The 16,726-nt window shown below is 47.5% G+C and overlaps 1 protein-coding gene across 1 annotated transcript in view; it reads left to right on the top strand.

The window, feature by feature from the left end:
- The window catches only part of nfasca (neurofascin homolog (chicken) a), a 279,787-nt gene that overhangs the window by 164,663 nt on the left and 98,398 nt on the right, over positions 1–16,726 (top strand). Inside the window, exons 10-13 of the mRNA XM_078242069.1 lie at positions 3,833–3,944; positions 6,770–6,954; positions 9,264–9,395; positions 13,139–13,282. Of these exons, the coding sequence (XP_078098195.1) occupies positions 3,833–3,944; positions 6,770–6,954; positions 9,264–9,395; positions 13,139–13,282 (573 nt within the window). The remainder of the gene's footprint in view (positions 1–3,832; positions 3,945–6,769; positions 6,955–9,263; positions 9,396–13,138; positions 13,283–16,726) is intronic.

Raw genomic sequence — 16,726 nt, 5'->3', positions numbered from 1 at the left:
TAACCTACACATCCTGGGACTCTGGGGACATTTAGCATGGTAAGAAGTCTAACAACACCAGGTTAAAGCCCAACAGGTTTATTTGGTAGCAAAAGCCACTAGCTTTCGGAACAGGCAGTTCCTTCGTCAGGTGGGTGGGAGTTCTCCACATCATGACATTTCCGGCATCTCCACATCATGACATTTAGCATGGCCAATGCACCTAACCTGCACATGTTTGGAGTGTGGGAGGAAACCGGAGCACCCGGAGGAAACCCACACAGACACGGGGAGAACATGCAGACTCCTCACAGACGGTGACCCAAGCCAGGAATCGAACGCAGGTCCTTGGAGATGTGAGGCAGCAGTGCTAACCACCGTGTCACCGAGTCGCCCAATTCTCCGGCCATTCACACCCTGTCACCGCTGGAAGCGAGGACGGGGAATTTGACACTCAGCCACATCTCCGTTCACTGCAGCGGGACCGGAGAATCTCACAGGCAGGAACGGCCAGAGAATTCCAGCCCATGCTTCAGTCAGTTTGGAATAAGTTGATGCAAATGCTCCTCAAAAACTGCTTAGGGGACAGTCATATTGGCGCAGTGTCACGATGGTTTGAGATGGTCTATCACCTCCATAACCACACCCCCAGCTGGATGATGGGAGGTCAACAGAAACGGGGCAGAATTTCGGTGGTTGTGAATTCCATCACAAATTCTGTCCATTGTCAGCTCTCTGACTTTCATCGGCCAGAACTTAGACTCCCAAGAAATCAGTCTGCGAGACTAAGAAAGCTATCATTTCCAGCTTTATCCCTGTCGCCATTTTGGAAGGACTGGACGGACATTTGACATTTTCCCGATCCTTACTAAATGGTTATCCTTCTCCACAAAAGTTTCAAAACTATGCTCAGAATCTCCATTGTATTCTCCCCGGGGAGCCTGGGATGTGAATCGTCAGGTCCCAGTGATCTTTACCTTACGTTGGAGCAACTTACTCCGTTTACATAACAAGCCCCACTCCCTGCTCCACGTTCGGATCCATCTCTAATCCCGATATCCATCCTCTTTGTGAAAATGGTGGGAAAGTATTTGATTTTTTTATTTTGCGTTTCCTCACTCGCAACCTCATGGCCCGCCGCTTAGTCAACGGTCTCAGGACACAAGGGCTGGGATTTTACCATCCCGCCCGCTGCGGGAATCGGAGCGGGCGAAGGGCGGACTATGGAAAGGCCCATTGATCTTGGGCAGGATTTCATGGTTTTGGGACGGGCGAGGCCAGAAAACCCCACCATTGGAGTAGGCTATTCGGCCCTTCAAGCCTGCTGTGCTAATCAGTCGTGGCTGATGGTCTTCTGCAACTCCACTCATATCTTTTGATTCCCTGAGCGTCCAAGTATATAAATATAATTTTGAAATCGCCACTAATGTGTTCAGGCTAATTTTTCCTCAGTTTCACTCATAACCCTTTGCCCTCTCTGATTTTGAAACTTACCTAGTTTATAGCCTAGTGGTATTATCGCTAGACGACTAATCCAGAAACTCAGCTAATGTTCTGGTGACCCGGGTTTGAATCCTGCCACGGCAGATGGTGGCATTTGAATTCAATCAAAGAAATATCTGGAATTAAGAATCTACTGATGACCGTGAAACCATTGTCCATTGTTGGAAAAACCCATCTGGTTCACTACTGCCCTTTAGGGAAGGAAATCTGCCGTCCTTACCTGGTCTGGCCTACATGTGACTCCAGAGCCACAGCAATGTGGTTGACTCTTAACTGCCCTCTGAACAAGGGCAACTAGGGACGGGCAATAAATGCTGGCGAGCCAGCGACGCCCATGTCCCACGAATGAATAAAACAAATATAAATCCTGACTTGCAATTTTTTATTATTTATTAAATGTGATTTTCAATTTCAAATTCAGTCGACTCTACCAAGAAAGAATCTCTCAAAACCCCCTTTTCTTTGTTTCATGAGATTTGTACATTTTCCATTTCCTGTTTAGATATTTCCCTTGCCAATCAGTTCTGTTTATAAATGTTTCCTTCCACTTAATCTAGGCAAGGCCAGTTTCCATCTGCTTTTCCCTAGACAGTTCCCAGTGTTCTCTGCTTTCCTTCCTCTTCTATTCTTGCATTAAGCTCAATTATATTGCACAATCTGAAATGTTCCACCATTTTAACCGAAGATGTCGACACTTCTAACATTTTCATTGCGGAGGCCAGCATCAATAGCCAATCTTTGGCCAGAATTCTCTGGTCATTCACGCCAGCTGGGATTCTCCAGTCCCGCTGCAGTGAATGAAGATTTTGGCTGAGTGCCAAAATCTCCGTCCTTGCTTGCAGCGGCGGCAGGGCGTGAATGGCCAGAGAATTCCGGCCTTTCTTTTCATCCATGGGCATCGCTGGCAAGGCCAGCATTTGATGCCAATCCCTAATTGCCTTGGAGGCAGTGTTGAGCTGCCTTCTTGACAACTGTGTGGCTTGCTAGGCCGTTCCAGGGGGCAGATCAGAGTCAGCTACAGAGCTCTGGGTCTGGAGTCACACTGGGCAGGATTCTCTGGCCATTCATGCAGGCAGAATTCTCCGGTCCCGCTGCAGTGAATGAAGACTTGGCTGAGTGTCAAATTCTCCACCCTCGCTGACAGTGGAGTACGGCTGGAGAATTCCGGCCACTATGTCCAGACTGGGGAAGGATGGCAGCCTTGCTTCCCTGAAGTAAGTTAGTGAACCAGACAGGCTATTGCAACAATTAAATAGCTTCATCATTACTGTCATAACTCGAGGCAACTCAATGTGGCAAGTAACAAACTAAACGTTTTATTAACTGAGAAGAATTATATACAACTAAGGATTTAATGGCACAACCCTACAGATTGACTCTCGACAACGCCCTGAGTCCAACTGAAGCCCTCCAGCCCCGGGAATGCGCACCCTCGCTCCCGATTGGCCCAGGCTTGCACGCTTGCGCTCCATTCATTCCGACCCGGACACGTGGCCCATGAAGGATTGCCCATTAAAGGGGCCACGCTACCATTACTGATGTCACGTTTCTAACCCCATGTTCGATTTTTAATGAATCGATTTTGAATTCCCCCAGCTGCTGTGGTGGGATTTCATCGACTCCGTACAGTATGGAAGAAGGCCATTCGGCCCATTGCGCCTGCGCCGACAACAATCCCACCCTACACCCGTAACCCCATATACTTACCTTGCTAATATCCCTGAAACTAGGGTCAATTTAGCATGGCCAGTGCACCTAACCCGCGCATCTTTGGACTGTGGGAGGAAACCGGAGCACCCGGAGGAAACCCACAAAGACATGGGGAGAATGTGCAAACTCCACACAGACAGTGACCCGAGCTGGGAATCGAACCCGGGTCCCTGGCGCTGTGAGGCAGCAGTGCTAACCACTGTGCCACCGTGCCACTCTGAAGTCACACCTCCAGAGCATTCGTCCAGGTCTCTAGGTTACTGGCCAGTAACACAACTGCTGCGCTACTATAGCCCGGAAACTTCCCTGGACTTGTTAACAAGTCAGACACGAAAGTGTGATGGCTAATGTATGAAAGGAAGTAAATGTGTCTCTAACAGGAAGTTCTGCATGTAAGATTTCTGATATAAGATGTCTCTATTCTTAAATAAGTGAGAACCTTTCCATGTACAGCTGGCTTTAAACATCTGACTTGAAGTTTTGAACAATTAAACAACTTCATTTCCTTGTCCTCTTTCCAGTTAACCACATGTTTTAACAGCGACCTTATCAATAATGATAACAGTTCACTTTTTTATTCTAAAGTTGTTTCTTTGGGGTTTTGTGACCATTAATCCATTGCTGTGTGTAATTGTTGCAGCTCGCCCAGTCACAGAGCAAATCCCCAGGTTCATGTCACCCACCGGGACATCGAGCAGCAGAATCATTCTGAGAGGAGAAGACCTTTTACTGGAGTGCATCGCATCTGGAGTGTACGTAAAACCAGAGTCCTAACTCATTGGTTAATCATTCTCTGGGTGTGGGTGTCATTGGCAAGCAGGGGGCATCAGTTGCCCCGAGAAGGAGGTGCATCGTCTTGTAGTGGGCAAACAGTCGCAGATAATTGAAGGCAAAATACTGCGGATGCTGGAATCTGAAACAGAAACAGAAAAAGCTGGAAAATCTCAACAGGTCTGGCAGCCTCTGCAGAGAGAGAATAGAGCCAATGTTTCGAGTCTGGATGACCTTGAAGACACAAAACGTTGGCTCTGTTCTCTCTCCATGATGTGGAGATGCCGGCGTCGGACTGGAGTGGACCCAGTAAGAAGTTTCACAAGGCCAGATCAAAGTCCAACAGGTTTATTTGGAATCACGAGCTTTCGGAGCACTGCTCCTTCATCAGGTGGCTCACCTGATGAAGGAACAATGCTCCAAAAAGCTTGTGAATCCAAATAAACCTGCTGGACTTTAGCCTGGTGTTGTGAGACTTCTTACTGTTCTCTCTGCACAGATGCTGTCAGATGTGCTGAGATTTTCCAGCATTTTCTGTTTTAGTTGCAGATAATTGGTTGATACAACTAAGCGTCACTTCAGAGGGCAGTTAAGAATGAACTGCATTGTTGTGGAGACTGAGTCACATATTGGCCAGACTGGGTAAGGGCAGTTGGTATGTGTGTGTGTGTGGAGGGGACCAGGAGTAGGTCATTCAGCCCCTCGAGCCTTCTCAATTTAATAAGATCATTGCTGATCTGACAGTAACCTTAAATCTGCATCCCACTTACACCCAATTACCTTTCACCCCCTTGCTTAGCAAGAATCTATCCACCTACCTTAAAAATATTCAAAGACTGATTCAACTGCCTGAGTTCCAAAGACTCAATACCCTCTGAGAGAAAAATGTTTGCCTCATCTCCGTTTTAAATGGGCAACCTCTTACTTTTAAACAGTGACCCCTAGTCCTAGATTCTCCCACAAGAGGAAACATCCTCTCCACATCCACCCTGTCAAGACCCCCAAGGAACTTACATGTTTCAATCAAGTCACCTCTTACTCTTCTAAACTCCAGTGGATACAAGCCTAGCCTGACCAGCACACCCATTCTGAGTATTAGTCTGGTAAACCTTCTCAGAACTATTTCCAACACATTTACATCCTTCCTTAAATAAGGAGACCAATACTGTACACAATACCCCAGATGTGGCCTCACTGGTGCCCTGCACAACTGAAGCATAACCTCCCGACTTTTGTAATCAATTCCCCTCACAATAAATGCTGCCATTTTATTAACTTTATTAATTACTGGCTGCACCTGCATACTAGCCTTTTGTGATTCATGCGCTAGGACACCCAGATCCCTCTGCATCTCAGAGCTCTGCAATCTCTCAGCATTTAATAATATGTTTCTCTTTAATTCTCCCTGTCAAAATGGACAATTTTAAGTTTTCCACATTGTACTCAATTTGTTGGATCTTTGCCCACCCACTTAACCTGGGCGGGATTTTACAGCTTCGCTCGTCCCGAAACTGGAAAATCCCACCCGAGGTTGACAGAGCTTTCCATGTTCCGCCCCTTGCCCGCTCTGATTCCTTTGGTGGGCGGGACGGTAAAATTCCGGCCTATATCTTTTTGCAGCCTCCTTATGTCCCCTTGACAACTTACTTTCCTGCCTAGCTTTGTGTCATCAGCAAATTTGGAAACCATCCCATCCATCCCTTAATCCCAAATCATTCATATAAATTGTAAGCAATTGAGGTCCCATCATTGATCCATGTGGAACACCACTCGTTACACCTTGCCAACCTGAAGAAAAACAATTTATGCCGACTCTCTGCTTCCTGTTGGCCGCCAATCTTTTGTCCATGCCCATGTGTAACCTCCACACCATGAACTTCTATTTTCCCCAATAACCTTTGATGTGGCATCTTATCAAATGCCTTCTGGAAATCTAAGTACAGCACATCTACTGGTTCCTCTTGATCCACAGCACCTGTTACTTCCTCAAATAACTCCAATAAGCTGGTTAAACATGATTTCCCTTTCACCAAACCATGTTGACTTTGCCTGATTGCCCTGAACATATCCAAGTGCCCTGCTGTAGCATCTTTAATTATGGCTTCTAACATTTTCCGTGTGATAAAAATAACTGGCCTGTAGTTTCCCGTCTTCTGTCTTCCCTCTCTTTTTGAATAATGGAGTTACATTTACTTTCTTTCGAACTAAGGGGACCGTCCCCAAATCTAAGGAGTTTGGAAAATTAAAACCAATGCATCAACCACCTCACCAGACACCTCATCTAAACCCTTAGGATGAAGTGCATCATAGAAACTAGAAGCAGGAGGAGGCCTTTGGCCCTTCGAGCCTGCTCCGCCATTCATTTTGATCATGGCTGATCGTCGAATTCAATATCCCCCCTTCCTCTCATATCCCTTGATCCCTTTAGCCCCAAGAGCTATATCTAATTTCTTCTTGAAATCACACAACATTTTGGCCCCAACTACATTCTGTGGAAGTGAATTCCACACATTCGCCACCCTCTGGGTGAAGAAATTTCTCCTCACCTCAAGTTCTAAAAGGTTTACCCATTATCCTCAAACTAGGACCCTGGTTCTGGACTCCCCCACCATTGGGAACATTCTTTCTAATTTAGCCTGTCTAACCCTGTTAGAATTTTATAAGTTTCTATGAAATTCTAAACTCCAGTGAATATAATCCGAACTGACTTAAAATCTCCTCATCGTTTAGAACTTCTGTGGGTTTAACTGAGGTCAATCCATCGCTCTTCTCTCCATCTCTCTGAGATAATTCCTCTCATTTTTAGGCCCACGCCGGATATTATCTGGTACAAGAAAGGCGGGGAACTCCCATGGCCAAAGGTACGAATCGAAAACTACAACAAGACACTAAGGATCTCGGACGTCTCTGAAGAAAACTCGGGCGAGTATTTTTGCCTGGCTTCAAACAAAATGGGAAGCATAAGGCACACCATCACAGTGAGAGTGAAAGGTAATGATTCTACCCGTCCATTCACTGCGCGTACTCCCGTCTCTCAACTCTCTGCGTTCTGTCGCATTGAACGTTCCTCTTTTACATTTTCAGCTGTAGAATCAGGGCCTGGAGAGGGCCATATGGCCCCTTGACCCTTCTCTACCATTTACTAACATGGCTAATCTACTCTCCCAATTCCACTTTCCCATCAAATCCCTCATTCCCGTAATGTCCAGACATCCAATGTTCTTATGGGGATCATTCGCGATGACCTCGCCGGTAGACCCGGGGGCCATTGAGGCCCTCCCTGGGAGACTGAGGGCAAGGGTGGTGGTGTCCCTTGGGGAATACCAGGTGGTGAGGCCTGTGGAGGAGGAGACTATGGGGGGTCGAGGCCAGAAGGGGGCAGGGCCAGGCTATCTTGGGCAGAGAAGGGGGACCCGCTGTGACTTTGTGTCATGATCAGTGGGGGAGGGAGGGGGGTGATCGGCCTGGGCGGTGTGGAGTGGGGGTCGGGGTTGATATTTCTGGGTGGTTTGGGGCTCGTGATTGACCACGGGCCCCTGCATTAGCTGGTGCGAGGGGGGTGGGTTGGACAAAGCCGGCTGCAGCAGCAGAAGCCTTACAGGTCTCCCTCTCAGGCCTGTCAGGCCTCTGCTGGTTGTCATTGCCACAGAGGTCTGCACATGCGCAATAGCGCACTCTGCTGCCACAGCAGGCTGGCTGGTGATTTAAGCCCCGCCTCTTCCCCTACAGGCGAGGGATAGTTTGGTCCATATTTTCATGCATGAAGTGCATAGAATTCTGGATTCGAACTTGCTCAAAAATGGGTGAGAAACTCCCGTTTTCCCGCCCACCTTGGCTTTAGAATTGTTTTGGTAAGATCGCTCCCGAAGCGAGGGAATTCTCTTCCTTGTAAAACTATGGATGCTGTGGACAATTGGAGCATTCACAATTTTTGTTAGGTAATGGATTCAAGCAAATGTAGTGACGGTGTGCTTGTTAACTCATGAGCAATGGAGCGGAGGTATTCTCGTTAACCATAGTCCAGCAATGTTTTAAAATTTCATTGCTTGTTTCCAAATCCCTCCATAGCCTCGCCCCTCGCAATCTGCACCCTCCAAATCTCTGCGCTCCTCCAATTGTCCATTGAGCAATCTCCGAGGGGAGACAAAATCTCAGGCCAGAAACAGGTCTGAACTTGCATTGGAAATGTCTGCATTGCAGAGAATGCAAGTGCCTGGATGCATTGCTCACAGTTGTTGGGGCAGTTGGGAGAGCAAAGAGTGGACTAGTTGAACAAGAGTGATCAAAGGGAGGCAGAATTAACCCGAGCAGTGCAACCCTTTTCAACAAGCACCTCTCAGCCGAGAGGTTAAGCAATTGCCTGGACTGGGACCAAACCAGCTGGGTGCATACAGAACCATAGAATACCTACAGTGCAGAAAGAGGCCATTCAGTCCATCGAGTTTGCACCGACTCTCCAAAAGAGCATTTATACCCGTAACCCAAGCACATTTACGACGGCCAATCCAACTAACCTACATATTTTTGGACATTAAGGGACAATTTACCATGGCCAATCCACCTAACCCGCACATCTTTGGAGTGTGGGGAGGCAATGGCTAGACTGTTAATCTGAAAACTCAGCTACACTAGGGACCCAGATTCGAATCCCGCCACGGCAGATGTTGGAATTTGAATTAATAAAAAATATCTGGAATTAAGAATCTACTGATGACCATGAAACCATTGTCGATTGTCGGAAAAGCCCATCTGGTACGCTAACGTCCTTTAGGGAAGGAAATCTGCCATCCTTGCCCGGTCTGGCCTACATGTGACTCCAGAGCCACAGCAATGTGGTTGACTTTCAACTGCCCTCTGAACAAGGGCAACTAGCGATGGGCAATAAATGCTGGCCAGCCAGTGACGTCCATGTCCAACGAATGAATATATAAAAAAAATTGGAGCACCCGGAGGAAACCCACGCAGACACGGGGAGAACGTGCAGACTCCACACAGACAGTGACCCAAGGCCAGAATCGAACCCGGGTCCCTGGCGCTGTGAGGCAGCAGTGCTAATCACTGTGCCACCGTGCCGCCCGCCTAGAGTTCCAACAGGTACTGAGGACGCTATTTGCGTTGAGATCTTTATCATGCACTTGGTCATGGTCTGACGAACCATGCAAACTCAGATAGGGTTTCGCCCAGGGTAATAAAGCATCAGAATAATCTAAAAAATGTTTGTATTGACCAGAAATGCAGATTCCACAATCCCTGTCGCGTTTAACCGCACGTCACTTTGTGTTTGTTTTCAATTCTCACAGCTTCTCCTTATTGGCTGAACGAGCCGCAGAACTTGGTGCTGGCCCCCGGCGAGTATGGCAGGTTGATGTGCCAAGCCAATGGGAACCCCAAGCCTGACGTTCGGTGGTTGGTCAATGGTGAACCCATAGAAAGTGAGTTAATGATTGGGGCTTTGTGGCTTCTACGTGTCTTTGTGATCCGACTGTACTCTCTAATTCATTCCCGTGTCTCAGTGAAGAATGGATCGACCGGAAGCGTTGGCAACCTTTTATTTTTACCTGGAAGGCCATTAAGAAAATGCTTAAAATAAAAGTTATTGGGAGCCGGAAGCTGAGAAATTGGCATTTCACAGCCTCAGTAAGAAGTCTCACCATACCAGGTTCAAGTCCAACAGGTTTATTTGGAATCGCGAGCTTTGGGAGCAATGCTCCTTCCTCAGGCACCTGTGTTCAACACTTAAGCAGTCAAGGACATTCAGCCTCCGATCTTCGGGTAAGCATTCTCCAAGGCGGCTTTCAAGACACGCAACAACGCAGAATTGCCAAGCAGAAACTGATAGCCAAGTCCCACACGTATGAGGACAGCCTCAACCGGGATCTTGGGTTCATGTCACACTACGTGTAACCGCCCCCCCGCCATTCAGGCTGAGCTTGTAAAATCCAACTAACTGTCCTGGCTTGAGACAATTTATACCTCTTTAACCTGTGATTATCCCTCTCTCCACTCGCATTGTCTGTACCTGTAAAGACTTGATTGCCTGTAAAGACTCGCATTCCAGCCATTATCTTGTAATTGAGTTTGTGTCTATATGTGCCCTGTTTGTGAACCCAACTCTCCACTCACCTGAAGGAGCAGTGCTCTGAAAGCTCGTGATACCAGATAAACCTGTTGGACTTTAACCTGGTGTTCACAGAATCAAAGAATCGCTACAGTAAAGAGGGAGGCCATTCGGCCCATCGAGTCTGCATCGACCACAATCCTACCCAGGCCCTATTCCCGCAAACTCTCATATTTACCCTGCTAATCCCCCCTGACACTAGGGTTAATTTAGCATGGCTAATCAACCTAACCCACACATCTTTGGACTGTGGGAGGAAACCGGAGCACCCGGAGGAAACCCACACAGACACAGGGAGAACGTGCAGACTCCGCACAGACAGTGACCCAAGCCGGGAATCGAACCCGGGTCCCTGGCGCTGTGAGGCAGCAGTGCTAACCACTGTGCCATTGTGCCACCCGTGTTGTGAGACTTCTTACTGTACGATAAACAAAATACAAGTAGTGAACTTGCGCATCAAGAGGAAAGAAAAATCAAAATTAACACGGAACAAATTCTGAATGATGACATTTTGTGGAATCTCTTTAAAAGGTTTTCCAGTATTTGCATATTCAGGTTTTTATGAATCAATATGTGCAAAGATATTCATGAAGAAACTGTGAGTGATGAACCGTGTTAATTTATTGGAAAAACAGCGCGTTTCCACATTGAATGGACAAATAATAAGAAATTGACAAATGAAACCAGGAGAATGTTTTCTGCCTCTGCTTTTAAAACAGATCCCAAAAGAATTGAACTGGAATTTTCCGGCCTCTCAGCCGCATGTTTCCCGCCGGCGAGAGGTGGCGCGTTGTTTATTAGTGGCGGGATTCTCCGGTCCCGCCACTATGAATGGGAATTCCCATTGATGTCACCCCATGCCGGCGGGAAACCCATGGCCGGGGGTGCACTCCTGGCGGGGCCGGGGAATCCCGCCAGCGTGAACAGCCGGACAATTCCGGCCATGGACTCTAACTGTACTTTTGTCAGGAGCCGCCTTTAAAACAAACTTTAACTGAAGGCGAATGGAAACATAGAAACTAGAAGCAGGAGTCAGCCATTCGGCCCTTCGAGACTGTTCCGCCATTCATCTTAAAGAACAAAGAAAATTACAGCACAGGAACAGGCCCTTCGGCCCTCCAAGCCTGCACCGACCATGCTACCCAACTTAACTAAAAACCCCTACTCTTCCGGGGACCGTATCCCTCTATTCCCATCCTATTCATGTATTTATGTCATGTCCTAATCATGGCTGATCGTCGAATTCAATACCCTAATTCCCGCCTTCCCCAGATATCCCTTCACCCCTTTAGCCCCAAGAACAATATCCAATTTCTCCTTGAAATCAGACAACATTTTGGCCTCAACAACATTCTGTGGTAGTGAATTCCACACATTCACCACCCTCTGGGTGAAGAAATTTCTCCTCACCTCAGTTCTAAAAGGTTAACCCCTTATCCTCAAACTATGACCCCTAGTTCTGGACTCCCCCACCATCAGGAACACTCTTTAACTCGATCCACCTTTCACACTTTGATTTTCCAGACGACAAAAGCTTCCAATAGCACATTCAGAATAATTTATCATCTCCTTTATCAATTTATCACCTCGTTAAAAATAATAATATTGGCAACCAGAAAACCTGTTCTTTGAATGTTAGGCAACATCTAAGACCATGGTTTAGCTTTACCACTCAAACAGTTTAATTTAGAGTCTAATCATTGTTAGAGTTATACTGGTGATGTTTGTAAGGGCTGGTAGTCTTGATGCCCTGCAAAAGTGCACACCCACGTCAAAAGGTGTGTGGGGCGGGGAAACCTCCAACTCTTACTTATGTCTCCAAAGTAGCTCGTAAAGCAGGAGCTATAACCCGGGTCCTCAACATGGCCGTCATATAAAACACATGAGGGACCCGGCGGTGCAGTGTGGGGCCGTCGCTCCTTCCAATACGCACCAAGACTAGGAATGGTAGCTAAAGCAGAAGATCCTAACATGTCAGTCGGGCAATGACTCAGAAGGTGGAGATCAGCAAAGTGGCTGGCACATCCAGAGCACTGTCACCATGTTCCCACAGGCAAATGGCCAGTCACCTGTGAAGAGTCTGGGACCTCACATACGTATCAGCCCCAAAGTTAGTCATTGAAAGTTACTGACATTCCATGACAGCAGATCTCCTGGTCGGAGTCGCTGCAAGTGGGAGGGTTGCTTTTTGTTAAAATATCATTAGAATCTGTAAAATGATGCATAATTATTAGCCTTTTACCCCCACAATAAAAACATGGCTCTTAATTTTCTTGACTTAAGTTTTTATGGCTTTCTTTATATTTGTGCCTGCGTGCACATGTATACACGTGTGTGTGCGTGTGTGCGTGTGTCTGCGCATTTGTGTCTGTGTTTGCATGCACGTGTGTACATGTGTCTCTGTATGTGTGCACATGTGTGTGCGCTCATGCGTGTGTGCACATGTGTGCATGAATGTGTGTGCATGCATGTATGTGTGTACAGGTTTGTGTGTGCACGTGTGCATGTGCACATGTGTGCATGCATGTGTGTGTGCGTGTGCACGTGTGTGTGCACGTGTGTGTGTGCACACGTGTGTGCGCGCACGTGTGTGTGCGCATGTGTGTGCGCGCATGTGTGTTTGTGCATGTGTGTGTTTGTGTGTGTGTGCGCGCGAGTGTGTGTTTTTGTGTATGTGTGTTTTTGTGTGTGCACATGTGTGTGCGTTTGTGTGCGTGTTTTTGTGTGTGTTTGTGTGTGTGCGTGTTTGCGTCCGTATGCACATGTTTGTGTGTGTTTGTGTGTGTGTTTGTGTGTGTTTTTGTGTGTGTTTTTTGTGTGTGTTTAGTGTTTGTGTGTATGTTTAGTGTGTGTGTGTGTGTGTTTTTGTGTATGTCTGTGCGCGCGCGCATTTGTGTGTGCGTATGTGTGCAAGTTTGTGTGCATGTGCGTGTATGTGTGCGCGCGTGTGCACGTGTGTGTGTATGTGTGTGTGCGTGTGTATGTGTGTGTGTATGTGTGAGTGTGTGTGTGTAAATTAAACAACAGTTAATTAAACATCTTTTTCTTTTTCTGAAGGGGTTCGCCAGAGTCCAGGCCGTGAAATTGACGGCGATACGATCATCTTCCAAGAGGCGCAGATTGGAAGCAGTGCCGTGTATCAGTGCAACGCCTCGAATGAGCACGGGTACCTCCTGGCCAATGCGTTTGTCAGCATCCTCGGTACGTTTAGGGGCAGCTGGGGACTCTGTAGTGGTTGGTGATGGGCTGAGAGTGTGGGCTTGCCAGTGAACCCACAGGCCTCAACTTGGTGACTTACAACCTCGGGTGTTGGACTGGGAGAGCGTTCAAAGAGGGACAACCCAGCTGGTAAATAGGATTGCATACTTGAGCTTTGAGAATAGAGGATTGTGAAAAAGGACATTTTTGGATGATCTTATCGATAAATTTAAAACCCAAATTTGATTTGATTTAAAAGGGTTAGAGTATAGTTTTAAAAGCATAGAATGAGAGTACAAAATAGAATTGGGGTTACGCTGGGGACAGTTCGCAAGAAGTCATCACGCTGCGACGCCATCTTGAAAGTAGATAGAAACAGAGAATCTGAATATCAGAGAGAGAGAGGGTGTCCTCTGCATGCTCCCATAAGCCTACACGTTGATAAATGGTTGGTTCACAATGTGTTACCATCACAAAATGACACGTTCCCTTAATGTGGACGTTTGCGAGACTTCTTCGCTCCTTCAGCCAAGTACGTTGCCGGACACACTGAATGAAAACTATTGCGGTACAATCATCAGAGACGCTTCAATCAGACCTTGTAAACTCACCATTAATGTAACATGCAAAGGCAAATTGTCCGATTCCGCAGGCTGGTGGATTGCCTGGGAACCATTCTGTGAACCAAGGTGAGACTTTGATGGAATGTTATCCATAATTATCCGGTGTTCCCTCGTGAATATTCCAAATGTTTGAGGAAATCATTTGGATTTCATACTGAGTGGGTTAAAACCCGAGGCCAGGAAAGGCTGTTTTTAATGCATAAGCAACATTAGAAATAAGGTGACTGCAGGAAAATCCCACAGAATACAGGATGGAAATGGAGGTACTTCAGGTAAATGTTGTTTTTTCAGCTTGCTCGATTGGTTTAGGGAGTCGGAAATATTCCTTATCTGGCGTTGACCCGACCTGGGCACCACGGTGGCACAGTGATTAGCACTGCCGTCTCACAGCGCCAGGGACCCGGGTTCGATTCCCGGCTTGAGTCACTGTCTGCGCAGAGTCTGCACGTTCTCCCCGTGTCTGCGTGGGTTTCCTCCGAGTGCTCAAGTTCCCTCCCATGCTTCAAAGATGTGCAGGTTAGCTGGACTGGCCGTGCTAAATCGCACCTTAGTATCCCAGGATGTGCAGATTAGGGGAATTAGCGGGGGGGGTAAATATGTGGAGATAGGACCTGGGTGAGATGCTCTGTCAGAGAGTCGGGTGCGGACTCAATGGACCAAATGGCCTCTTTCTGCATTGCAGGAAGTCTATGATTCTATGATTTAGACTCGATGGGCCGAATGGCCTCCCTCTACACTGTAGGGAGTCTATGATTTTATGATTAACCAGACGTGTATTTGCCTCTTGTAGCAGTTAATATCAGCTGAGGTCGGGATGAGTGGTGCATATGGAAAAGTAGGTGGATCAGAATGAGGGGAGAATAGAAAGGGTTAGAATTGCTGGCCTGTCTTTATTCTTGTGCTCAGATGAAGATTACAAAGTTGATGTGCTATGAAGCAGTTCAGTGGAGACCTGTGCAACTATTTTCAGTGTTTACCCTTCGCATTGTCCATCAGTTCATTCCTCAGAAAGAAAAACATCAGAAAAAGTCTGAAAATCATCTCCAATTTGTTTCAAGAACAAAGAGTGTTAATGAGTGGATGAAAGGTTTTTGGGGGTAGGCAGGGGTTAAAGTTACAAGCACATCAGCCACAATCTTATTAAAGTTTTAAGTTCATTTATTAGTTTCACAAGTAGGCTTACATTAACACTGCAATGAATTTACTGTGAAAATCCCTGAGTCGCCACACTCTGGCACCTGTTCGGGTACACTGAGGGAGCATTTAGCACAGCCAGTACACCTAAGCAGCATGGTTAGGACTGTAGGAGGAAACTGGGGCACCCGGAGGAAACCGGAGAAGAACATGCAGTCTCCACATAGACAGTGACCCAAGCCTGAATTGAACCTAGGTCCCACGTGCTGTAAGGCAGCAGTGCCTCAATTAGACCATAAGACATAGGAGCAGAATTAGGCCGCTCGGCCCATTGAGTCTGCTCCGCCATTCAATCATGGCTGATATTTTTCTCATCCCCATTCTCCTGCCTTTTCCCCATAACCCCTGATCCCCTTATCAGTCAAGAACCTATCTATCTCTGTCTTAAAGACACTCAATGACCCGGCCTCCACAGCCTTCTGCGGCAAAGAGTTCCACACTTTCACCACTCTGTGGCTGAAGAAATTCCTCCTCATCTCTGTTTTAAAGGATCGTCCCTTTAGCCTGAGGTTGTGCCCTCTGGTTCTAGTTTTTCCTACGAGTGGAAACATCCTCTCCACATCCACTCTATCCAGGCCTCGCAGTATCCTGTAAGTTTCAATAAGATCCCCCCCTCATCCTTCTAAACTCCAACGAGTACAGACCCATTGGAGCAGGCTCAACGGGGCTGACTCCTGCTCCTAATTCCTATGTTTGTATTCTTTTGCTCACCTTTTAGTTATTTCCATGTATAATGGCCGGAATTCTCCAGCTGTCCACACCGGCGGGATTCTCCTGTCCCGCTGCTATGCACGGAGATTCGACTGAAAGCCCAATTCTCCATCCTCGCGTGCAGCCATAGCGGGGCGTGAACGGCTGGAGACTCCCGGTTGACGTGTAGAGAGCTCGCACCTCGACAAGCTAGCAAATCTTGAGTGAAGGGGCAGTGGTGACACCAATTATACCACCCAGTTCACAGGTTGTGATATCAGCCTTGACTCGGTGCTAGCTCCCTTGCCTCTGAGGTCAAAGATAGCGGCCAGAGTGTTCCGGCCATTCTCGCCGACGGGATTTTCCCATCCCGCCACAGTGAATGGAGACTTGTCTGGGCGCCAAATTCTCCGACCTGGCTGCAGTCGGAGCGGGGTGTGAACGGCCGGTAAGATTGCGTCCAGTGAGTTCCTGGCCCACTCCAGACACTTCCGCGTGTAAACTTGGTCGAAACTTTGGTGAACGTTTTATTGGCAGAGGAAATGGCGGCACGGTGGCACAGTGGGTTAGCACTGCTGCTTCACAGCTCCAGGGACCTGGGTTCGATTCCCGGCTTGGGTCACTGTCTGTGTGGAGTTTGCACATTCTCCCCGTGTCTGCGTGGGTTTCCTCCAGGTGCTCCTGTTTCCTCCCCACAGTCCAAAGATGTGCGGGTTAGCTTGATTGGCCACGCTAAAATTGCCCCTTAGCGTCCTGAGATGTGTAGGTTAGAGGAATTAGCGGGTAAATATGTAGGGATATGGGGGTAGGGCCTGGGTGGGATTGTGGTCGGTGCAGACTCGATGGGCCGAATGGCCTCCTTCTGCTCTGTCGGGTTTCTATGATTTCTATGATGAGCCTGAGGCTTCAGAAGGATTCCTAAAGCAGTCTTTCCAAAGAA

The sequence above is a fragment of the Mustelus asterias genome, chromosome 25, assembly GCF_964213995.1.
Source record: "Mustelus asterias chromosome 25, sMusAst1.hap1.1, whole genome shotgun sequence".
Taxonomy (NCBI): Eukaryota; Metazoa; Chordata; class Chondrichthyes; order Carcharhiniformes; family Triakidae; genus Mustelus; species Mustelus asterias.
This window is presented reverse-complemented; position numbering and strand designations above follow the sequence as displayed.